Genomic DNA, 25305 nt, shown 5'->3' with positions numbered 1-25305 from the left:
ACAGGATGATTTGACGGTTGTTTGTGATATAAACAGTTTGATTTTAAGCCATAAAACTGCCATTCATTGGATGTCTTCACTTTTTTGGATGATTCTCTATAAATCCTAGAGGTCGTTGAGTTAGAAAATCTCAGTAGGTCAGCCTGTCTAGCCCCAGTAACTATGCCACAGTTAACAGTCAGTTAAATAACCTTTCTTCTCCATTCTGATGCTCTGATGGTCATTTTGACCATATCGACATGCATAAATTCATTTGCGTTGCTGCCTGTTCATTGGCTGGTTAGATAATTTTGATAACAAGGTGTTCAACAGGTGTATATAATAAAGTGACCCGTGATTGTATGTCACAAACCGAATGATGATTTGTTGATGACCTGTCTTATGTAGCTAGCAAGCAAACACCATGATGAAAGACACCCGAGAAACAAAAGTGGATAGTCAGAGAGTCGACATGAGAGTTTCAGCTTCGCTGGCTATAATGGGTGCTGTGGTTCAGTTGTGATCCAGCGGAAATTTTGGTTTCATGCATGAATATTCTCCAGAATGCATATTTTTGTACAAAAGATCAAAAGAATGAGCTTCAGGGTAAACAAATCTTTAGTGTTAGGTCAAATCTAAACAGAGCGAGGCACTCAATAGTCAGTGACTTTGAAATGTCAGTGATCTAGCTAATGCTAATTGTGTTTACTTGTTTAACTGCATGTCAACAGCACTTGACATGCAGTGGCTTGTTGTTGGTAGTTTGCCTCAGTTTTTAAATTAGCTTGTAAAATGAGAGACTGCGATGCTCCAGCCTTTCAGTAAGCTAATTTCTCCACTCCCACTGCTCCACTTTTACTCCATCGAGGTCAGAAAAAGTACCCATTTGCTCTTAAATGATGATACTTGTGATAAATAAGCAGCTGATCGGCAGCAAACATGTTAAACAATGACACATTTCAAGTTAATTTCCATCCACTGACAAAAATGATCAAATTTCCTCTCTGTGCTTGTGTGGGCTTTCTCTTGGAGCTCCGGTTTTTCACACATTGAAAAACATGCGGTATTAATGCAGCCTATCAGGGACCAGGATGCTCTCACAAAAGGGGCTCTTGATCTTGAGTTTCACTTCCTGATTAAATAAAGCTCGATAAAAATTCAGTGCAAAACATGTTACGATCTAGAAGTGTGTAATGGATTGAATGTGGAAGATTGTCACTTTAATCAAGTTAACCCCCATCAAGAAACTTGATCTTTTTGCAGGACACAAGAAAAGAGAATAATAAAAAAGAGAACCTTTAAAATATGAAAAAAGCACAAAACAAGAATCCAAAAGACAACTTAATGACTCACATTGGGAAAAAAAATACAAGAAACAACCAGATCCAAAAACTGATGTCTGGGAAAGAAAAGACTATATAAACAACGGGGTAATAGGAGCAAAGCACATGATCAAAACAAAGGGGAAAAAGGAGGAAGTGAATCTGGAACAAGGTGCAAGAAAAATAAAGATAAAAGTAGTGGAACAGGAAGTGACCAAGGAACAAATATCTACACTGAGGCTAACTAACTAAACATGATGGAGACGGGAACACACTAAAGGCACTACCGACAAACAGAGATGGGCAGTAACGCGTTACTGTAATCCGATTACTTTTTTTCAAGTAACGAGTAAAGTAAGGGATTACTATTGCAAAAACGGTAATTAGATTACCGTTACTTTCCCGTAGGAACGCTGCGTTACTGTGTTACTAAAACCATGATTTTTTTGCGAGAATGTCTCATGACAGTGACGTAAGCGAGTGCGACGTTGTGACAACAGCTGTGTGCAGATCAACAATGGATAATTATCGAGTGCGGAGAGAGTATGAGCGTGCAGCGTTTAAAGCGTGGAAGTACTGACCTTACTTTGAGTTTGATTCCATAAAAAGTGACAAAAACATTAGTGTCCGTTGTGCGTGGGAAGAAAACTTCTTTTTACACCGAAAAAAAATCCTAAACTTCAAAGCAAGCACCTAGTGCGCAAGGACGTAATGGGAAATTCCCAGAGAAACTCGCGGATTCTTCCACTGACTGCTGCGGCACACCTGCACCAGGGTAAACCTCCGCCTACCGCAGTCCTGCTTTACAGGCAGTGTTGGGGAGTAACGGAATACATGTACCGCCGTTACGTATTTAGAATACAAAATATGAGTAACTGTATTCCGTTACAGTTACCGTTTAAAAAGGTGGTATTCAGAATACAGTTACTTTGTTGAAATAAATGGAATACACTGGGGTACTTTCCTGTTTCATTTTGTCGCGGGTCAGGACTGTTTGGGTTTTGTTTGACAGCTACGATCTGTTGTTCCAGGCGGCAGCGTTACGGTTGCCATGGTTACAGGGCGACGCTCTCTCTCTCTGCGACTGTGTGTTTCCTGGGTGAGAGAGCGCCTTTTCGTTGTTGTTGTTGTTGTGCTAAGCTAACAGGCAGAATGCTACAAGCATAGCTCTAAAGAATGTAGCATCATGTTCAGTGTAGTCCGTGCTGCTGGGAGAATGGACTGCCATACACGTTATGTGTCTGTGAGCGCTAGGAGGGAGAAAAAGGGGAGTGGAAAGGTACGAGCAGTCATCGAGCAAAAACGGGAGCTGGAAGCATGTAAATATAATAATAACCACTGCAGCCAAGAAGAGTGCCTGACGAGCCCAGTTGTAAGTAAGCTATTAAGACTCGACTGTACACCGTGTTCGTGTTTTCCTCCGAAAACAACAAGTTCCGTTGGAGCAGCCTTTCAACGCCTCTCTCTGTCTGTCGCAAGAAAAGTTGACCCACACAACAAAGTAGAGCTATTTTTCGGCTACCAGCCGACAGGGACCCCGCCGTATTATGCTGGGCTTACACTGTGCGATTTTTTCAGTCGCGCGATTCAGCTCCTGCTCAAACTGTACGATTGACTCGCAGGGGTTAGAAGTTCATAGGTCACGATGCAGGGTCTCACACTATACGGCCCGATGCTCTGATGCGACCTGAGTGCTCACACTGTGCGTCCATAAAAATGAAGGTTATAACAGAAATTCTGTCGCTCGCTCTCCCTCTCCGTCTTTCACTCACACAGACACACCACCACCATCAACTTTGCTAAATTGCTAATGAAAAACATTGGTCAGGCAGCTGTGATTGAGCAGCAGTGTCGATCCAACTATTTTCACGGTTGTTGTGGTCGTGATAATTTTGTGAGGCCACATCGAAAGGGCTCGGATGGTTCTACAGGTTGTGCCTCCATCGCTTGTGTCCAGATCACACGCTGCACTGCCGTGCTACGCCGTCTTTTTCGCTGACATTTGTGTTTGCGCGTGCGCAGTGTGGCAAACTGCGGTGACACCCTCACGACCAAGCGATTGATGATCGGGAGCTGGTCGTGAGGTGTCAATCGCTTCTCGTTACCCCACGTATACTACACGATGCACGACGCACGATGAAGGCCAAAATCGGGCCGATCGCCAAAACGATCGCACGACTCAAAAATCGGCTCAAAATGGGCCAAAAATCGCACAGTGTGAGCCCAGCATTAGTCAGAGGTCCCTTTACTACAGTTCGGAGTCGCGGACCTTCAGTAATAGTAATAAATCACACAGCAATAGTACATTCACGTTGTTGTAAAAAGCATGATAATATTGTAGCGGGTCAGGGCTGTTCGGGGTTCTGCTTGTACAGTTATGTTTTGTGTATGTTGCCATGGTGACGGGTGACGCCCTCTCGCTGCGACGGTGTGTCCTTCCGGGGTCAGAGGGCGCCCTATGTGTGTTGTGGTTGCCGCGCTGAGCAGTTAGCTAGTGGCAGTGTGTTCTTCTGCAAATGTAATAAACGGCTGTGCTCCCTGGCTAGCTCACGGGAAGCAAGACCAAACGATACCTCCGTCTCCTCCTTGTCTGAACTCGCCACAATATATTAAGTAATCCAAAGTATTCAGAATACATTACTGTCATTGAGTAACGTAACGGAATAGGTTACAGAATACATTTTGGGGCATGTATTCTGTATTCTGTAATGGAATACATTTTAAAAGTAACCTTCCCAACACTGTTTACAGGTGAAAATAGAGCAACAGGACCGCTAGTCTTTGATTTTATTTATTTTCTGCTGTGTTTTACTTGCATCTATTTGAAAGACTGAGTGTAAACACAAAAAAATATTTTATTTTATGTGCTGGAATGTGCAGAAAATAGGTTTAAATATTAAACAAATTTCTTCCAGTCAGAGAATGTTGCATATAATTTAACATTTGCTTGATGCATAAAGTTAAAAGATTAAAACTAATAAAACAAGTTTTAAAAAGAGACTTTTCCATTTGATTACATTTTGTATGATGGATTATGCAGAAAAAGTAGAATTGGGCTGAAAGATCTATCGCTTTATCACCTCTTCAGGTTGTAAATCGTGTTTTTAAAAAGTAACTAAGTAATTAATTACTTTTGAAAATAAGTCATCAGTAAAGTAACTGGATTACTTTTTTGGGGAAGTAATCAGTAATTAGTTACTGATTACTTTTTTCAAGTAACTTGACCAACACTGCTGACAAAACAGGGAGAGGCTACACTGGGAAGAACTGGAGAAATCAGAAAATAAGAACATTATTAAGAGTTGAAATTGAGTTTCACTGGAAATGTTGAGTTAGGTAAGAAAACAAACATTGAAACATAGTTTTGTAGTTTTACACCTTCATCACACCATTTAGCTGAATGTTTATAAATGAGAATTGCCCAGTAGAAGCAATATCTGTGATAGACGGGTCACCTTTCCAGGGTTTACCCCACTTTCCACCTTATGACAGCTGAGATGTGCTCCCACAACGCTGAAAAGCATAAATGGAGAAAAGTGGGTGGATGAATGGAACCTCCATTGGTGCAATCTCAGTTAAATAACTCAGTGATCATTACTTTTCTACCACCTAATCATTCCTATCCTAATAGCATCAGTGGAGATTAATTTCTGTCTTATAGCATTTAAAGATGATTTGAATAGCTGTGTAACAACTCAGTCGATAACCTTCAGTCTTTGTCTTTCTGTCCCTGCCTTATCTGTTTTCTATTTCTTCTTCCACGGTGAAGCCTGGCTGTCTAATTCAGTGGTGTGATCAGAGGTCATAACTTGAAATTCAGAACAGAGAGACATTAGCATTCCCAAATCTCACACTATGACCAAGCCATCTGCTTCCCTTGCCCTCTGTCTGCTCCTCAGCTTTGCACATCCACACATATGCACACAGTTTAAGACATACATGTACAAGGGGAGTGTCCCAGGATAATTTAAGGCTTTGTCTTACTGTAGCTGAAGTAGTTATTCAAACAGACCTGAATAGGTCTGTCTGTGAAGACAAGTGGCCCCAAGTGCAGCAGAGAACAAACAAATGGGATACTGCAGGCAGGTCGGCTCATATGCTGCTGTTACTGCTGCCTGTGTGTGCGTATATGTGTGTGTCGCGCCGCTTTTAGTGCTGAAGGTTGCAGCTTGAGTCAGTGCCTGTATTTCAAACGTTTGTGTGGGAGACAGATACTTGGTGAGCGTGCAGGTGTGGATAAATAAGTGTACAGTGATGGAGCCAGCTGGATTTTGATTTCTTTGTGCACCAGGCACTCATTTGTTTTCTTATCCATTGCATTTCTATTCAGATATTCTATTCCCGTGGGGCTGGAACATTTCCCTGCATGCATTAAGTAAAAGACACAGAAAACAGCTTGTCCAGGAGAGACTAATATAGTTAAAGTCTTTCAAGTTCAAATAGGCGGACATGTGCAATTTAGAGGTCAGACACAGTCACAGCGTTTCTCTGAAGGGCTAACACAAAGCACCGTGCAATCATGCATACAAGCTGTGTAGCAGCAACTTCTTTGCAGCTCGTCGAAGTAGAAAATCGCAGAAGACCAAAGAGAGAGTTAATTCACAGTGAGTCAATCCAAACCATTTTCAGCTCTTATGAAAAAAGGCTGACTGCATTCCTGTACATTGCCCCAAACTTAACAGCTAACTTTGAGCTACACTTCCCATTTAAAGTTTCACAAACTGCAAAGACTACCCCTGAGGGCGAGCTGACAGAGTATAATCGCATACATTCAGCGCTTGCAGAAAAGTATTAGTCACTAGTCTGAATTTACCTCCTGAAAGTATCGCTGCAGAGAAGTAAAGAAGATCAGAATCAGAATCAGAATACTTTATTGATCCCTGGGGGAAATTATTTTTTGTTACAGTGCTCCATTTTAAACCAACATTAAGACAAGACAGACAATACACTAACTAAGAATAGTACAATATATACATATATATACATACATACATACATAAGTCACTCATAAATAAATAGTTGGAAAAGAAACATGTGTAGTTGTAGCAGCAAACAGTGTGTTAAGTGGATGCGTTGTACAGGGAGATGGCCACAGGCAGGAATGATTTCCTGTGTCGTTCAGTGGTGATTTTCATGCCACTTTGAATGTAGGTAATCTCATCTCGAGAATGTGTCTGAAAAATAATAGCAACTGGCGCTTGTCTTATTATGACTGTCAAAGAGGAATGGAGAAAGTCGAGATGAAAAACACTGAAAAAACCTGCACTGAACGGACGTCACTGATACAATGAGACGGTGAGACAGGACCCCGCCCCCTTCCTTACTGAGTGCTTCCTTTGGCAGTTCAGCATCAGCAGCCGCTGTCTTGAGCTGACAAGAGCTACCTGCGTGCCCACACATAGCCTGATAACATCTGACTACCAACTCCTAGCCTAGAGCATGAGAGCCCGATATTTTCAAAACTTGATAATGACGCTAAACTTGATAGAGGTAACCACACACACTCAAGGGGAAAACACAAAATGCAGCATGCAGCTGACAATGTTCCTTTATCTGGTTAAAAATGTTTGATATTTTACTCTGTTGGAGGATTGTTTTAACAGCTTATGTCTCGTTAGCTGTTTGACAGCTGCTGTTTCCAATTAAGGCATTTCAGTCATAATAATGCTAGTTATAGCTTTCTGAGTTTTTCTCATTTCACTCTAATACAAGCTGCTGTACCTCAGTTCACAGAATTTTGATGGCCTACATTTGGATATTTGGCTTATCACTGACAAAATGCTTGCATCACACGTAGGCATATTGAATTTCAGGATCCCACACTGTTCCCATTCTTCCTGCTGATGCCTCATGTCTTATAGCTGGAGTCTGCTTCTGTTTCCTGCAGAGCTTGGTTTTTTTGGTTGGCAGCATAATGAAACATAGCTGCTGTTTTTCTTGTTAGGAGTGCACCACATTTCAGTACAGAAATTACTGTTGTGTTAGTGTCTTGGGCCGAGAGAATGTTCTGGGTGCAAACCTTTTGGTGAGCTGGAGCGTTTCTATGTATGTTTGCATTTTTTTAAAACTCCAAAGGTTTTCTCGCACAGTTTAAAGACATGTAGCTTAGTTTTATGTGATTGGCCGTAGGTGTGTATATGAGACTGTTTGGTGTCTGTGTTAGTCCCAGGCTGTACCCTGCCTCTCTCCCACTCACAGCTGGTATAGACTCCAGGTCTCCTGCGACCCTAAATTGGAAAAGCTCTGAAGATAATAGATGGATGGATGTTTGTGCTTATAAAAGTGGGAAATGTGGGTGGATTAGTAGATAACCAAAACATCAACAAACCAAAAGAAAAAAGTAAGCGCCAACTGACTTTTTACCCGTGTAAAAGCACAGATGGATTGTGTGCCGTGATTTATTCTAAAATTACAAAACAGGTGAGACACATCCCTTGTGAGTGTTGTTATTATGGCATTATCATTCAAGTACAAATTCATGCAAAGTGAATAAACACAGTCAAATCCCAAATACAATGCCACACAAAGCTGATTTGGGAAAAGCCACCTGGCTAGGGACTTACCGGATTTCCAGAATTACATGGCAATTGTATTGGCGCTGGGGTGTAAATAATCAAAAAATGTGATGTGAACAGTCAGGCAACACCACATGAGGAACAGGTGACTTTTTTTTTTGTGAATCTAGGAAGCCAAGAGGAGGTCAGAGGGTATCAGCCCCCATGGGATGCAGTTACCCATAGTTACCGATCCTTCCCCCCAGCTCTGGGGATTTGTATGAGGCGTGGCTGAGCTCCAACAGGATGATGCTGGGTTACAATGTGAAGAAAGAGGGAGGGTGGAGTCACAGAGGTGCATGCTGTGGAGCAGCTGGTGGGGGATGGGAGGAGCGAGGAGCAGAGGCGGAGGGAGGACTGTTGTTACAACAGATCGTAGTGCTATTGTACAGCAGACACCAACCTCAGGATACCAGGTAAGAGATATGAACAATACATGGTTTAGAATACATTGAAAAGGTGAAGGTTTTAATAGAAATCACTGCCAATAGAACAGAAGGAAAATCTTTTGACGTGTCATGTCATGTACAGTGACGCCTCATTAGGTGATGGTGTTGCTGTGTTTCATCAGGTGTGTCCATGTCTCTGCACTTGCAGAAACTCGGTGAGCAGAAACCTTCATGTTAGCGATGTCATTAGAGCCCGGTACATATGTACATATCTCTGTGTGCACATTTAATCTGACTCCCTTGAACAATCTCTCGTGTGTGTTTCTGTGTGTGTTCCCGCCTTTGTTTTGTGCCAGGTTGTGCAGAGCTAATTAACCAGTTTAATCGCTGGTGATGGAAAAATGTTATTATGGCGAGTGAGAATGAGGGAAAGTCGTAGCAACAGCCCTCTGAGGGAAGTTGTTTATGGCAGCTGGATGGCACAATAGAGTAAGGGTGGTGGCAAAATGGATGGCAGTGCACAAAGGATGCATCTAACAGAAAAGTACACAAGAGCTGAACTTTTTCAGTTGGATGTTGGGATTCAGTGCAGCAAATATATCTTGTGATTTGTTTGTGCATTTATATCATACTATGTTCTTGTTTTGGAGCTATGTGTTTATTCTTCGCTTGTTACAGTTGTGTTTGGTTGTTCTTAGTTCTTAAATATAATCTGTGCAAACTAGCCTCTTTTTCTTTGACTGGATTGTCTAAGACAGTGCATGCATATTTTGGTTATTCAGTCTTTTCATAGTCCTTTTATTCAATCTTTTTGTATTTTAGAGAGTGGCATATGTAATGTTTACAGCAGTGGGTTTTAGTAATGGTGTCTCATTAATAACTATTTTCATAAAAGTGACATCTACTGTTTGATCTTCGCAGCTGAAAGTACAAAAAGTGCCACCAAATACCGGCTTCAAAGAAACCTCCTTACCAAGAACCTTTTTCACAACTTCTGTTAACCATCTATAAATCATGAAGAAGAGGGCTTACATTCTTTGAATACAAAGGCCCTAAAGTGAAAAATACATCATAAACTTGGACCATTGCTCTAAGACACAGCATGACACTGACAGACTAATGCCTTTTTCAGTAATTCCTCTTGATTTCTCATTTTCATTTTCGATTCCAAAGGGAAAAATGGTCATTCATATGCAAGCAAAAATCTTTCATCATTCTTTTAGAGAACAGAGACAATTTGTTGTTTCTCTGTCTGCCCTGCGTAAACAGATCTTCCATAGGAGCAGCTTTTACCGTGTCCCCACATTGAGTATTCCCGGCGAGTAAGCTTCAGAAGGATCAATAAGTGTCTTGATTGACTGATCATCTGCACTGGTATCTGTGCACATGTTCAGCACCTATGTGGAGATGACCTTGATTTAACTATTGATTCTTTGTCTGGCATTGTCCCATTAGGTTTATGTGCAGGCAGTATGCCCAGAAAGGCTCTGTTCTTTGTGTTTATGGTTATAAAACAGCCTGAGCAACATGTCAAAACCGCTGTTGTGAATTTGGAGTTTGAAATTTGAAGTAAGCACCAAAGTGTTCTTTAGACTGTACACTGTAAATAAACCATGTCTTATTTAATTACAAGAATATATTGGAGTCCCAGAATGTGTTTGTTTGCACATGGGTCTGTTTGATAAAGGGAATCTGTTTATAGAAATGTGATAACACATTTTATGGATTTGTCCTAAAACCTTATAATTATACCAGCTTTGGCCTTGTAGATGTGAACAATCATGTAATGCATCTGAATTTTAAGACATTCTGAAGTCTTTCTCCTGTTTTTCCTCTGTCACGTAGGGTAAAACCCACAACAATGCATGGCCTGTAAGCCGCCAACCATGGCTCAAAGGAAGAGGCCAGGGACCAGTGGAGGAAATAGTATGGCTGCCCCAGGTCCCGCCTCCTGTCCTACCACTCACGCTACAGAGTCATGTGATCTGAAAACAGTAGCGGCGCGGCAACGCCCACACCGCTACCCCAAAGAATCGCGTGAGCCGAAACCTCTCCCTCACTCCTGCAAGGCACAATATTCTTCTCCCAAGTCTCAAGACACGGGGCGCAGTCATCCAGAAGCGGATGCAGATCAGGAGGAGGAAGTGAAGCGGTACAGCAACCACGAACCAGACGCAGAACTTCAGGATCAGCGTCCAGCAACACCATCCACGCCGGAACATAACCACGACCGAGATGACCCTAACCAGGGGGACTTCCACGGTGGAGCCGACAGCCTGGATGATGATTCCAGCTCTGATTATATAAACAACACCTCAGATGATGATGACTATGATGACGGTAAATGTGTACATGGTCAACTTTTCTGTTTTACCTTTTATTTTTATAATATTTTTTATAATATTTTAATATCCATTATTATTAATTCTGCTAATTGGCACAATATTTGCAGTACTGATTTTTTTATTGGTTCTACAAATCAAAGGAAAACCCATAAATAACATTTTGTAGCTACCAAAGTTTGTCCTTTAAATAGAAATTGAGCCTGCTCATGCTTAGTAACTGTTTGCGATTTAGACATCAGTAAGCTAAAGTATGCATACAACTTATAGACTTATAGTGATAATTATATTAGTGAAGAAGCTCCAAATATAAGGACCACAACTTAATGTGATTATAAAACTTCTTCAGGGTTGGCAGAGGAGGATGAAGGTGTTACTTACTACATCCGCTACTGCCCAGAGGATGACAGCTACCTGGAGGGCATGGACTGCAACAACCAGGGAGACTGCAACCACAGCCACAGCCGGGGGGACTGCACCAGCACCATGCAGCTTGGCGGGTCCCACACTGATGAATGCCAGGAAGCTGTGGAGGGCTGGACCGAAGAGGGGGAGGGGCAAGCGAGAGACGAAGAATGGGTGGAAGATGAGGAGGGGGAAGGGGCAGTGAGGGAAGAGTGGAGAGAAGAGGAGGAAGAGGTGAGGGAAGAGTGGAGAGAAGAGGAGGAAGAGGTGAGGAAAGAGTGGAGACAGGGAGATGAGGAGCCGCGAGAGGAGTGGAGGGAGGAGTGCCAGGCCAGGCAGGAGCAGTGGGCGGGTCGTGAGAGGCACCGAGTGGAGGAGTGGGGTGAGGGAGAGGGAGAGGTCCGCTGTGAGGTGGTGGAGCAAGATCCCGATGAGCAGATATACAACGGACGACCGGAGCCCATCCTGGACCATCACCACCACCATCATCACCACCACCAGCCTGCCACGCAGGATGCCGCACACACCCGAAGGGCTGACAGAGAAGAAGAGGAGGCGGAGAGCGAGGACTACTGCCCTAACGAGGATGAAGAAGAGGAAGGCGAGGAGGAGGAGAGAAATGGAAGGGCCTACACCGGAGACTACTACGCCCCTGAAGACAACGGGAACTCGGTGCGAGTCTCTCCCTACCGAAGCCGTAAAGTGCTGGTGGTTGAGGGGGAAACAGGGGAGGAAGCTGAGGAGGACATTGATCAAATTGTTGCTGAGATTAAGATGAGTATGAGCATGGGGAGTCTCAGCAGTGGCACAGACCAAAGCCCGGAAGAGCTGGCACAGGACCCCGCACCAAGTGACTACCCTCACTCCAAGCCCGACGCAGCACCTTACCCTCCACCTCACCACCGACACGACAGTAGGCCCAAGTCCCTCAACCTCCCCTCCATGCACCACAACAACCCTGATCTCCAGCGGGGCCACAAGACGCATCCACGCTCACCTGATGACAGGCAGAGATGGCCCCAAGAGCAGGTGAGCTGAAGAGTATTGCTGTTGTATTATATTTATATTTAATCCCTGAACCGAATGAGTTCAGGGCCTCATCTTCAAAGTAATTTATTGCACAGAACAACAGAAAAACTAAAGAGATGAGCCACACATTATCAGGCTACACCGATTTAATTATATAGCCCGAAGTAACTGTGTTTACATGGTTTCATTCCCCTGTTCAAGAAGAAGGCTTAGTTTGTTTTTACATAAATACACTGTTGGGTCTGTGTTTCCACAAACCCCGCTAATTCTAGAGACTTATTCATCATGAAGAAAACAAGACAGTCGATCGATCGATTATTTGCACAAGGGAGGCCTCGTCTGTGTCCACCACGAAAATGACCCCCAGATCTGACCTCCTCCTGCTACCTTTTATTGAGAGACAGTTCACACAAAGCACGTCAGAACAAAACCACGCCCCCTTGGTTCTAAGACAAAGCATTTTATGTATATGTGTGAACTTCTGTAAGAATGTGTGTGTGTGTGTGTGTGTGTGTGTGTGTGTGTGTGTGTGTGTGTGTGTGTGTGTGTGTGTGTGTGTGTGTGTGTGTCAGACCTCCTGCTGACCAAAGGGTCGTAAACCCAGGAAGCTTACATCAAAAGAAACAGATCTTTCCGATAGGATGTATCTACAATAAAACCTCCCCCAGCACAGAGTGGTTGGAGAGGTGGTCAGGATCAAAGGAATGACTTTGATCCTACTGCTTGAACTAAGACTGTACAAATTTAAGAAACGCAATGGCAACATTCAACAATTAGACTTACACTAGAACTAGAGGAAGTCCACAGTCTATATAAATGTACCCCCTTAGGGTTAATTATTGGACCTCAAGGTAACTGTGTGTACCTTCTTAATGGCCAAAAAGGTGTGTACATGTTCCCAAGCAGTAAAAAAAGACCATATTTGCACCGTTTCTCTGAGATTTTGAGGTGCAACCCCAGGAGATTTGCCTTTGTTGGGCCAAACGCAAAAAGAAATTGGGCAAAATACAAATTTTACTCTTTGGTTTTAAGCTTTTATTGTTTCTTTGTTGATCTAACTTACATGAAAACACATTATTTTATGAGGAAAAATTGAATAATAATCATGCCGACACCCCGGGGTTAATAAACTTGAGCCAAAGCCTCCTCATGACGATTATGCCAACAAATTTGACTTATTTCCTGTATGTTTTTCTTTTATTTTAATGAGTTCTATAAGGAAAAATATTGTTCCAGTGAGTTGTTGCATTTTCATTTTCATTCTCAGTTACTAAAATGTTTTGTATTACTCATACCTTTAGGTTTTAGTTTCCTTTTAGGTGCCATAATACATGATAAGCTTGGCAATGCCCCAGTAACAAACCAATGTACCAGTAAAGCAACAACAGGATACTTTATTTTTATAAGCATGTATATATTAAAAAAATATCAGTGTTTAAATTCCTTTACTTTCTTAATTTGGTCTTTTTCATGATCTGTTCTTATGGGCATTAGAAGAAGACATCACAGGGTATTTTCATTTCATGTTTATAGAGTTTGGAAAAAAGCATGAAGGTGCATTACTTCTTGGTCCAGAGGTACGTATATAGATTGCCCTCCAAGTATAAATAAGCAAAAAAGAATAAATACCGATAAAAAAAATCACATTAATGACAAAAGGTTACATTTCAACCTAATTCAGAACCTGTTTAACCTGTTTCATTTTACGACTAGTTAAACTGTCTGCTGTACGCTGTTCACTGAAGTCAAGGCTATAAGAGAAAAACAGAACATGAGAGGACATGAATGGAGGCCCCTGCACAGTATATTCTGGCCATATACAACAGACCCTTGCCACTGGATGTGATTTAAAGAGATTTGTGGTGATAAGAAGGAGATGAGTTACAGGTGACATGTTTGTCATTACCACCCAGAGAATAACAGGAGTGTCACCCCTCCCCCGCGTTACCTTGAGATGTCCCCCTCCTCATCTCTCTGCTTCTCACAGATCTTGATTAATGCACACATGCTGTACATGCACGCCGATAGAGTCGAACACACGCAGAGCCCCTCCACCCTCTAAAAGTCAGATGGTAAAAGGAGAACAGGGATAGTCTCCTGTGGGCAGCATGCTGATACCCACCTGCTCCACGGTGTGCACGAGCGCTGGTACATTCACTGCATATATGTAGCTCATTTGTAGCACAGAAGTGGGTCAGGCATTGTAGTGGCTTGATGAAATTGAAACACACACACACACACACAAAAAAAAACAGTTAAGTGCAGATGGAGATGACTCCCAGGCTCACTGAGATAATTCGGTCATTTTGTTCTCTCTTATTCAAAGAAATGTTCTCTGTGCACCACTTCAGAATGACCCTAAACTAGACCGGGACAACAGTGAATTTAAAAAAAGATGTCTTTTGCACAATGTGGAGCCAAAAGATCATGTTAACTGAAGAGTTACAAGACTGTTCAGGGAGGTCATCTACACACAAATACAAGTATACACAAAATGATGCTGTGCTGATGTGTTTTCAGCTTTGACATTTTGCAAACAGAATTTCTCACAATAACCTTTCTCAGTTACTTTTCTTTTTACTTGCTTAAAATTTGTTCTGGGCTCCTTTTCCTACCGTAAAGCAATCCAGTTGGGTTTTTTAGAGCTTGGTGTTTGATTCACTAAAAGAAGCCATTTTCACATTAATAATGGTGCGATTTTAGCAGAGTTTATTTAGGTGGATCCAAAGCTTTTCTTAAAACGGCCAGTGTTTAAAGACTATGCTTGTACACAAGTAGTATTGCAATTAGCTATATTTTTATGTGTTCTCTCATTTTCAGTCATAAATACAAAGCCAACCTAAAACAGTCAAAACGCTTTGTAAGTAAATAAAAATAAAACATAAGAAAATAATTACAAAATCTCATAAGTCTAGATTTTATTCACAATACAACACAGAAAAAAATGTCAAATGTTTAAACATTTTAATATTTCAGCAAAAATATTAGCTCATTTTTAATTTGATGTCAACAACACACCTAAAAAGGTTTGGACATGGCCACGTTTCCATCTGTGTAGGTGACCAGTGTCTGGATTTTTGGGAGAGGAATGTTGTCCCATTTTTGTCTGATATAGGATTCTAGTTGTTCAACAGTCCTGGCTCTTCTTTGTAGTATTTTTCATTTCATTATGCTTCAAATGTTTCAGTTGATAAAACATCTGGAGTGAAAGCAGGCCATTTCATTCTGGACTCTTCTACTACAAAGCCTTGCTGTTCTTATAGCTGGAGTACATGTTTTGCATTGTCTTGATAAAACATTTAAGGGTTTTCCTGGAAAAAAAACACCATGTTGCTCTAAAACCGAGCGCTGATAACAAGCCTGATGGAGCCTCTCCTCTTCGTTCTGCAGGACTTGGAGTCCATGTATTTAAATGAATTTCAAATTTGGATTCAGCGGACTACAAAACAGTTTTCCACTTTGCCTCAGTCCATTTTAAATGAGCCTTGGCCCAGAGGATGGCGATATTTCTGGATCATATTCACAGATGGCTTCTTCTTTGCACCATAGAGCTTTAACCTCCATTTGTGGATGGCACATTGAACTGTGTTAACAGACAGAGATTTATGGAAGTCTTCCTGAGCCCATGCAGTGTTTTCCATGACAGAATCAGGCCTGTTTTTAATGCAGTGCTGCCTGATTTTGATTTTTTTTAGCCTTTTGTTTCCCAGTCCCAAGTTTTTTGATAGCTGTTGCTGTCAGCAAGTTCATGAAATAGTGAAATGTCTCACAAGTTTTTTTTGGTGGTTCTGTGGCAAATTCTCGTATCTCAAATCCAGGGTGTTAAATATTGAGATCCCAGTTTTTTCTGCTGTTGTCTCTTTATAATGTCAGATATAGCAGATATTCTCAATATGGTAATAAGACAAATGCCCCTGTCTGAGCACAGAAAATGCAACTAATGTGCAAACCTCCTGTGTGGCAGCCAATCAGAAGATCTGCATGGAGCAATATTAGATAAATAAATTAGAACTAGAACTAATCTAGTAACAAAAATATGGAGCTGGACATCACAGAGAGACTACTTGAAATGCTTTTTACATTTTATTTTATGTGCGTGCCATTATGTGTTAATCTGATGAGCATTCATCACAGCCTGATAAAGGTAATTATCGCTGAAGACAGCTGAGTGATATGTTGCTTCTAGCTGAAGATACTTTATAGAAAAGTAGCGGATGTCTCCTAGTTTTAGTTCAGACTTGAGGGTGATTGGACAAGTGAGTCCTGTCTTGTACATATGCACACATTAGCAGAAGCTGCCAATCATTTGGTGTGTGTCTTGTGAATGCTATTTGCACCGATGATTGAAGCAGTGCTGATTTATTGATGGTTCAGTTGCACATAAAGGCTATTTGTAAAATGTACAGTGGGCTGGACTCACTTGGGATGCTGCTCATAAATGTAGTTTTGTAGACCATCACAGTTTGGCATTCCATCCCTCCCAACAACAACATGAATCTCATCAATTTAATGGTTGTTTGCACAACTGAGTTGGGCGGCACAGTGAATACTGATTAGAACTTTATGTCTGCTTTTCTGTTCGCAAAGGAGGCTATGCAGCTGCATGACAGCATGGGCTTTTCCTCTGAATTTCACATTTCTTTACTGCTTTGCTGTGGAGGAGGAGTGGGGGGGATTTCTTGGAAGGAGGATTTTATTTGCGCCACTAATACAATTAAATGTTAATGAGCCATTGTGGACTGCAAAATGGGCATCCAGGGGAATGAAAGGGTGTTTTCCATCCTACTAAGTTATGGTTCTGGCTATACCGACTGCTGCACTGGATAATTGAAAGACGCATGCCATCATCAATGATGCTCCAGTTTTTGAACATGTCTGAGAACAGAAAAAGACTAATTTTCATTCATAAAGTTTAAATACCTGTGGTCAACCATCCACAGAAATGGACAGTGCACAAGAGAGATGGAAAAGAGAGAGCAGGCAGGGTGGAGTAGGTGGATTCAAGTTTCAGGGTGATTTGTGATGGAAGGATAGCTGCAAGAGTGAAAGCGAAGGTTTTATCAGATTGTAGTGAGACCTGCTGTGATGTATGGTTTGGAGACATTGGCACTGATAAAGTGATAGGAGGCAGATTTGGAGTGGGCCGAGCTGAATGAAGACCCACAGGACCTAAGGAGAGGATTAGAAATAAGTACATCAGAGGGACCGCTCAGGGTGAGCGGTTTGGAGACAAAGTTAGAGAGGCAAGGCTGAGATGGTTTGGACATGAGCTGAGGAGGGATATTGGATATACTGGACAGTTGAATATGGAGCTGCCAGGCAGGAGGGATAGAGGAAGACCACAGGGAAGACTCGTGGATGTAGTGAAGGAGGGCATGCAGAGGGTTGGTGTGACAGAGGAGGATGCTAAGGATACGATGAGATGGAGGCAGATGATCCTAAAACGAGTAGCCGAAAGGAGAAGAAGAAGAAGAATACTGAATGTGATGATAGACTCTAAATGATTAATCCATCATTAAAATATGAAATACATTTAAAATATGCATCTGTGTGGCATCTACTGGATGTATTGTGTAATTGACAAGAGAGCAGACTGTTAAAAGACCAAACTGAACTATATTCCAGTGGTTTGAACCGATACTGCTTGTTTTCTTAACCTCTTAAGCCCCAAGCCTAACTGATCTCCTGCCTTTTGCCCCCGCATCAGGGGGCGTTGGGGCTTAATTTCAGTAGTATTTGTGGCTTAAAACTTCAAACAAGTACACAAAAAGAGACTTGGATACAGCATTTTGACTCACCTTGTTGGTTACAGTGCTGGCTACACATTAAAAACCTCCGTTTCCTGCACATTGTAATTTCCTTGCACCTGTTCTTCTGTGTTGGCATGCCAGGTGAGCAATGGCGCAGAGCAACCCAGAAAACAGCAGCGGTCCGACCTCAACGTCCCCCTGGAGAACAACAACGTACCAGAGGTAAGACGTTCTCTGGATATCCTGTCGCAGCGTTTCCTTCTTTGTCATTTATCTACCCCGAGGTTGTTTCCACAGGATATATTGTTGTTTATGTGTGCGTGCATCCATATGGTTATGTTTGTGCGTGCATGTGTGTGTGTGTGACCATTTAAGTAAATGAGTAATTGTGTAATTACAACCTCAGCTCATGTCCTCTGCTTTCGGCATGATAGCATCCTGATAATTGACTAGCATTCTGCTTGTGGTTTTATGAGAGCCATTTCTCATCGAGACGTCTGCGGTGGGAGGATGCCCCCGTTCCACCCTCCCACCACCCTCCCTCCACCCTTACTTCCTTGTCCTTGAGGGGAGCAGAATCTCTGAATATGGAGGGAAGGCTCAGTGGTATCACCAGGATCAGTGTTTGAATCTCATGAATCTCCCTGTGGCCATCTAAAGCTTCCTCATCCCTCGTGGATACGATATCTCTTTGCAGTCGGGCTTTTCCGGCTTCCATAGTGCTTTTTAGCAAGTCAGGCACGTGGAGATTCTGGAGCTGCAAGGTTTAAATGCTTTTATCTGTGTCAGTGTTCATTTTGACAGCAAATTCTGATTTAGCTTTAGTCATAGTCTTGTGACTAAAATGTCGTGCAGCTGTAGTCATAATTTAGGCATCTAAGTTCTTTTACTTTCAGTCTAGTTTTATTTGACTAAATGTCATAATTATAATAGACTAAAACTTCAGTTTGCCATGCTATTACTGGTGAGAGTTGCTCCACATGGTTTACTAATCATATTATTTTCCTTGACATCAAACGCAAAGGGTGTCTGTATGTGTGGAGAAGAAGATCACTTCCCAACTCGTCCCGCCTTTCTGCACAACTTAATTAGTTCTGATTGGATCTCGTCTCTGCAGAACATTTTCATCTCGTTTTTGTTTGTTGATGATTGTGTAAATACATTTCATCATAGTTTTTGTCTATGAAAGGAATAATTCTGTAAATTTGGCGTCACTGGTCTTTCAACTATTGTGAAAGCCTTGTTTTGCTAGTGTGTCTTTCATGATGGCATATTTGAAGTCAAGTTTATTTAAAGAATTTGAAGTTTAGCACGTTTATTTTGAAACAGCAGAGAAGTACAGTATGTAATTCACTGTAAGTCTATTCATAACATTTATCTGCTATTACCTGTTTCTGTCTTCCAGCCTACAAAGAAGGTCGCATCCTTCCCCAGCTTTGTCGATGGTAAGTTCATCTGCACATCTGTTTGGTGGTGAAATTCAAATTTTGGAATAAAAACCAAGTAATCACAATAAGTTACAGTACTTCCCTGCCTTTGGGCATGATCTAGGGCTAACAGTATGTTTTAAAAGGCTTTAGTTGCCATCAGATCATGGTGGCACATTGTGCTCCAAAGTGGGTGTCTGAGAGTCCACATCTAGATATCACAGGATATCACAGATGCAGATTAATCACAGCTCCTGTTAGCACTGCACCTCCATTAGCTCACAGCCGGTGGCCATTTCACTGCTGAGGCCTATCCAGCCGTTTATCACTATATCTCCAGTGTTTGGCTTCTTTTTCTTCACGCAGCACACTGACTGCAGTAATTAAAATACCTTCTCCGCTGCACGCTCCACCCTTTCAGTCTAAACATGCTTTGTCTTTCCCTTTGTCTCCCTCTTAATCACCATCCTCTCTGCCTCTCCCTGGCTCAGTCCCAGGACCCTGTGAGCCAGAAGACCTGATTGATGGGATTATCTTTGCTGCTAACTACCTGGGCTCCACTCAGCTGCTGTCTGAGAGGAACCCCTCCAAGAACATCCGAATGATGCAGGCCCAGGAGGCCGTCAGCAGGGTCAAGGTACTCAAAAACACCCACTCGTGCACCGATTCACATACGAAGACACAGTTACCGCTGCATTTCTGAGTCATACAGACAATCACACTTCCTTGTGCTTTCACAATATAGGTGTCACAATATACTGGTGATAGTAAATAATATGAAACAGCAATATCATGTCAGAAACACGGATTTGACAACATGGTGATAACAACCCAGTGGCAGCACAGCCATGATTCAGCTCAAGAGTCAAGTTTATTGCAACTCTCCAATTTAATCTGTGCTCACCTACACAGGTGGAGTCAGGCTGTTGTTGGGTTGTTAAGTGAAGCAGTTGGAGATGAGCAGGCTGGACTTAAATTCTTAATCTAATTACCAATTTGTTGTCTGCCCTTGTTACTGCTTTTCCTTGCTTTCTTAATACTAGCCTCTTAAAATGTGCAACTGTGCCCTGCGCCTTGTGCTCTGCACTTTCCAGCTGGCCCGATTGAGTTACAAGAGTTTGCTGCTCTGTTCTAGCTGTGCAAACTGAGCACTGCACATGTCAGTGACATTTGGTCAGGCTGGTTTAGGCTTGTTATTTGCCTTATTAGAGACAACAGAATAATCTTTTCAGATGTTCCGAAGACATTTACACAGTTTGTTGCTTCTGTTAGATTACTAATGGCTTTATCCTTTTTTTTTCCTTTTTTTTTAAAAAGATTGCAACCCACCTCCTCTCTGCACCCACATGGTTCACATAGCCTCTGTGTCAGATCCACAAAGCACAGCAATAAATAGAGCTAAGTGTGCTAAGGTATGCTGAGGAGAGGACACAGAGGGAGACAGAGCGAACCGATAGCAAGGCTTAAGAGGGCTATATATACACGGAGAATTGATTGAATGATGAGACGTACGTGGAAAACTCTGGGGATAATGCGGACGATCACAAAGGAGTAAAAATGCAGCTGTCAAAGTTAAATAGAAAGTAAAAAAAGACATGAATCATTGTAACAGAAGGCAGAGGAAGGAAATAACAAAGAGCAAATAAGTTCTCACAGAAACCACAGGGACCATTTTCATTTCTTTTTTTCTTTATTTTTTGCAATATTTCCTATGGCTAACATAATTATGTAGGGAAAATCTCACATCGTGACAGCCCTAACAACATTAAAGACTAATTTTGGTTGCAAAGTGTTTTTCCTCTGGTTCCATAATGCTTTGTAGTCCCTAATTGAGTCTGAAGAACTGTGAATATCAGAGCCAGCTGGGTCGGTCATGGGTTGTAATTTACAGCTGCCCTGTTGGGTAGTCAGCCACATCATTTGTAACTTCAACAAATATTGATGATGAGAAGTAGCACTAGTAGCAGCAGTGAGGTTGCGGTAGTCCCAAGTCACCAGGAAGTACTGCCGGTGATCCTAAGTATCTGGAAATATGTATTAGTTGAATAAACAGTTCCTCCAGTAGGAAGCTGCTGAGAGGCCGTTCCCTTCGGACGGAGCTTTTTATTCAGTGACGGTTCTCTAATTTCTAACAGATGTGCCATCATTCTGTTGTTGTTTAAGCAGCACCAGAAACATTCAAATGTACCTAAAGACATATAAAAGGACATAGAAGCCTTACAGGAACACTCAGTGGCATTACATGACTAATACAGAGAGTGTATTCCTGATACAGTGTCATTTTTCACATTACTGTACATGCATAGAATGGGAAAACACAAACAAAATCCTGGTACTGCAGAATATTCTGTTATATTTAGTCATTTATAACAGCTATGACATTATTTCTTAACTCATACCCACAAACTTCCAAATGAAATATACAGTACATGGATATTAATTATTTTTTCTAAGCAGCATAGTCATGTATTAAGCATCAGTGGTCTTTTAGGGCAGCTGAAAAACTTGGCCAGATTAGACTTCAGGGCACGTGTGTTCGTCACAGCCGACTGGATAATGGGGCTTCTGGCATGTGAGCCTCCCTGCTGTTCACTAATATCATTACAAAAATGATGTTTCAGAAAAGTGCTGTGGATGGTGCTAGTGCAGCTCAAAGAGGCTCATTTGATGTTAGTTTGGAGAAGCTTTTCATCACTGTCCAGAGCTCTTGTGATAAAACATCTCTTATGACAAACTAGACTGTCAGACTTACGGTACTGGTCACATTTATCTGTTTTGGGCTCGCAGTCCCTCTGCCAGGTGACTGATGTCATCTCGTGTCGTGACAAGATGACATTAGTGCTAACGTTCTGGTGCGTAGTTGCTAACCGAGCACTGGCCTCTTTTATCTCCCTCTCGTGTGAATACAAGCTTTGATGTTATTCTAAATATTGAATGACCGCCTCCGTAGTGGTCTACTTTTAGAAAGTTACATGCTGAAATAAGACTTGTTAATCGACGTGTGACCAAAGTCTGTTTAAGCTTCTCATATTGGTTGTATTGTCTCCGTTTTAGCCACATTTTGCAGGTTTCTTATGCTTGTGTGAAATAAACAAACATATAATTTTGTTCATGTAATTATTAAGGGACAATCCTACATAATTAGAGTTTCCATAAGGTTTGTATATGAAAATATAGGGAAAACACACATAAACTCAAAGGAAAACGTATGTATCTTGACTGCGCTGACATGTTTCACAAATATAACACACATATCAAGGTGTAGTCACAGCCTGCTGCTTCATGGTACTCGGTGAAGCTGCTGTGAGGTGGCATTGATATCTAAAAAGTAGGGGTGCAACGATACACAAAATTCACGGTTCGGTTCGGTTCGATACTTTGGTGTCACGGTTCGATATTTTTTCGATACAAAAAAAATGTTCATGCCTTTTTAATTTGTCATTTATTAAAATTATAAATATATATTTTAACTCAAAAGTACAGTTTTTAAATTTAACCCTAACCCTTGTGCGTGTTGTTTATTTTGACAGCGAATGCGCACCTGCGGACCACTTATGTGCAGCCCTGGTTATTTAGCTCGTCATATTGCAGCCACAGAAATTATTTTGTCCATGAAACCATAAAGCTGCACTTTCTTTTTGCCTTATAGTCTGATTTGTCATAACTTCTCCGTTTTGTGGTAAGCTTTTCTTTGGCTGTCACTTCTTCACCCTGACCTGTCTTATTTGGCTCAGCAGAACTAAAATATATATGCTGCTGGTTTTACACACGCACTCACATAAGCTCAGCGATTCTCTGCGCGATCAACCTCTCACATGTTTAAGCTGCGGGAGATTTCACTTGTCATGTTTGCATATAAGCTAACGATTAATAAGACGATGTCAGAGGAATTGGTGCGCAAATTATCATCACTCACAGATCAGTGCTGTCGCTCTCTATACACAGTTCGCACGATTGCAAAGTGAAAGCAAAAAAACAAGCGCAAATTCAAACGCGATTTCAATATGTCACATATTGACAGCGGCTCACCGATGCCAATGACATAATTACCCAGCTACGTTTCTGAAAGAATGCAAAAGCATTGACATATATTTTTCCTACAATAGCCCAACGGGCAGGGAAGAGATAGATTTTGGTAGCCCGACTGAAAAAATCGCTAGCTCCGGGACGTCGGGCTAGCGATATTGCAAGCCCTGTATCTGATTGAGGAATCATGCATCTTTGGAAAAGAGAGTTTATTACAGAGAAATGGCTCTTTCCAAAATAAAAGCTATACTATCCGCTTCTTCTGGGCTATATTCTCAGCAGCATAAGGAGAATCATGTGCTAACAGCTGTCTAAATGACTCGGCTAAAGTTAGTAGCATGCTTGTTGTTTTTGTCTTTGCACTAGGATGATGTCGGTGTAAATGTGCAGTCATATTCGTTGTGTTCCCACTAGTGCTTTCAGGTTAATCTCGTTGAAATGACCTTAACACCACAACACGGCAAATCTCCGTTAACGAGCTACCGTCGATCGCCCCGTGCATGGGGCTAGACGGCCAACACGTTAACGAGCTAACTGCGCTAACACACTAGTTCCCACCCATGTAATTGAGCATTGCATGGCACATCCAACATACTGTTTTACTTTAGTCCATGACTCGCTTACCTTCAGGGTCATACGTCACATGAAAACCAAAATAATTCCAAACGCCAGATCTGAATGAGGGTGGGGGAGGTCCATGTGTCTTGCTAGCTTGCCCTGCGCTCTTCCTTCTGACGATGCTGTCTGTGTGGAGCGCTCAGTGGATCTGCGCTCGACAGTGCAGCCTAGGCGGAGTAGTCGAACGCAGATTCACTGAGCGCTCAACACAGACAGCATCGTCAGAAGGAAAGTTGATAAAATAAATTACAAATGTTGTATTGTTCGATACATATGCGTACCGAACCGAAAGCACTGTATCGAACGGTTCAATATCGATACGAATATCGTTGCACCCCTACTAAAAAGACAATATGGCTAAACATTTATACTTTTCTTCAAATATTTAGGTTCATTTCAGCTCATTCACTGAGCTGAGCATGTGTACAGACTCATATGGATGCTGTGCTATCCTATGTCATGATACTTAATGGGCAGGCTTTCATAAATAGACATGTGCATGGGAGAAGAGAGAGTATATTTCTGAGTCAGTATTGAGCCAAAAAATAACATTATAACTACTGTTAGTAGCCCTTAGTCTTTTTATATGTTGCTGAATCAAAACAAAATAATCCACATCACTGAATTACTAAATTGATTTAACAGTAAATAACATTCACAGTAAAAATAAACAAATATATGCAATCTGGAAGTATACTAAAAACTACTATAAGGTCATAAACGAACAAAATCACATATGTTACGATTTATAGCTTGAAAATGCCTATAAGTTAAATTTCCTGTGGTAACATCCAATATATTATTGATTACTATTGTCATTTATGATAAGGATTCGTTTTAGAGTTAACACAAGTATGGTTCACTAGACTGGTGTATGTCTAAAAATGGACTTCTCATGTCTTGTGCTAATAAACCCAATTTCCCAAATTCAGGAAGAGCACTGCTGATTGATCAGATGCAATAACATCCCTATTTGTCACATTGTCGGATCTTTGCTGACCGGTTAGGAGAAATCCAAATTCAAAGAGTCCAGTCCTACACCTGGTTCAGGGCCCGAATAGCCCGGGGGGAGAAGTTCCTCCTCATTCTCTCTGTTTTATCCATGTAGTTTTACAACTTCACAGTGAGGCATGAGAAAGCCAGTTTTGATGTCAGTTTAAGTTAACATTTAGTTAGCATTTAAGCTTCCTTGCCCTATAAAGGGTTAAGACAGAACACTAATTATGTCACATAGCCCTCAGCCCTATCCTTATTGTCGTGTTCTTCAGATTAGCTTAGGGTTGAGAGTTAGCAGTGCAAAAATATTAATACATATCAAAATGTTCCTGAGCATTGCTAGAAATGTGTAAGTGTTAATATGAAAAAAATGTAGTGTGAAAACGTCAATACAAAAGTTAATGGGTGTACATTTGTTTATGACTGTACAAATTTTGGAAAAGCTACCGAATGAATGTTTAGTTGATT

General features: G+C 41.6%; 1 protein-coding gene across 4 annotated transcripts in view; it reads left to right on the top strand.

The window, feature by feature from the left end:
- Nucleotides 1–25305, top strand: part of apba2b (amyloid beta (A4) precursor protein-binding, family A, member 2b) — an 81405-nt gene that overhangs the window by 36818 nt on the left and 19282 nt on the right. For 3 of the 4 annotated variants that reach the window (XM_080885835.1, XM_080885836.1, XM_080885833.1), the window contains 5 exons: nt 10090–10584; nt 10936–12020; nt 17912–17992; nt 19176–19215; nt 19689–19834. In XM_080885835.1, the coding sequence (XP_080741961.1) occupies nt 10110–10584; nt 10936–12020; nt 17912–17992; nt 19176–19215; nt 19689–19834 (1827 nt within the window). In that variant the 5' untranslated portion in view covers nt 10090–10109. Of the gene's footprint in view, nt 1–8135; nt 8272–10089; nt 10585–10935; nt 12021–17911; nt 17993–19175; nt 19216–19688; nt 19835–25305 lie in introns of those variants that run through there. The other variant, XM_080885834.1, reaches the window with a different exon arrangement.

The sequence above is a fragment of the Rhamphochromis sp. 'chilingali' genome (assembly GCF_963969265.1).
Source record: "Rhamphochromis sp. 'chilingali' genome assembly, chromosome: 6".
NCBI lineage: Eukaryota > Metazoa > Chordata > Actinopteri > Cichliformes > Cichlidae > Rhamphochromis > Rhamphochromis sp. 'chilingali'.
This window is presented reverse-complemented; position numbering and strand designations above follow the sequence as displayed.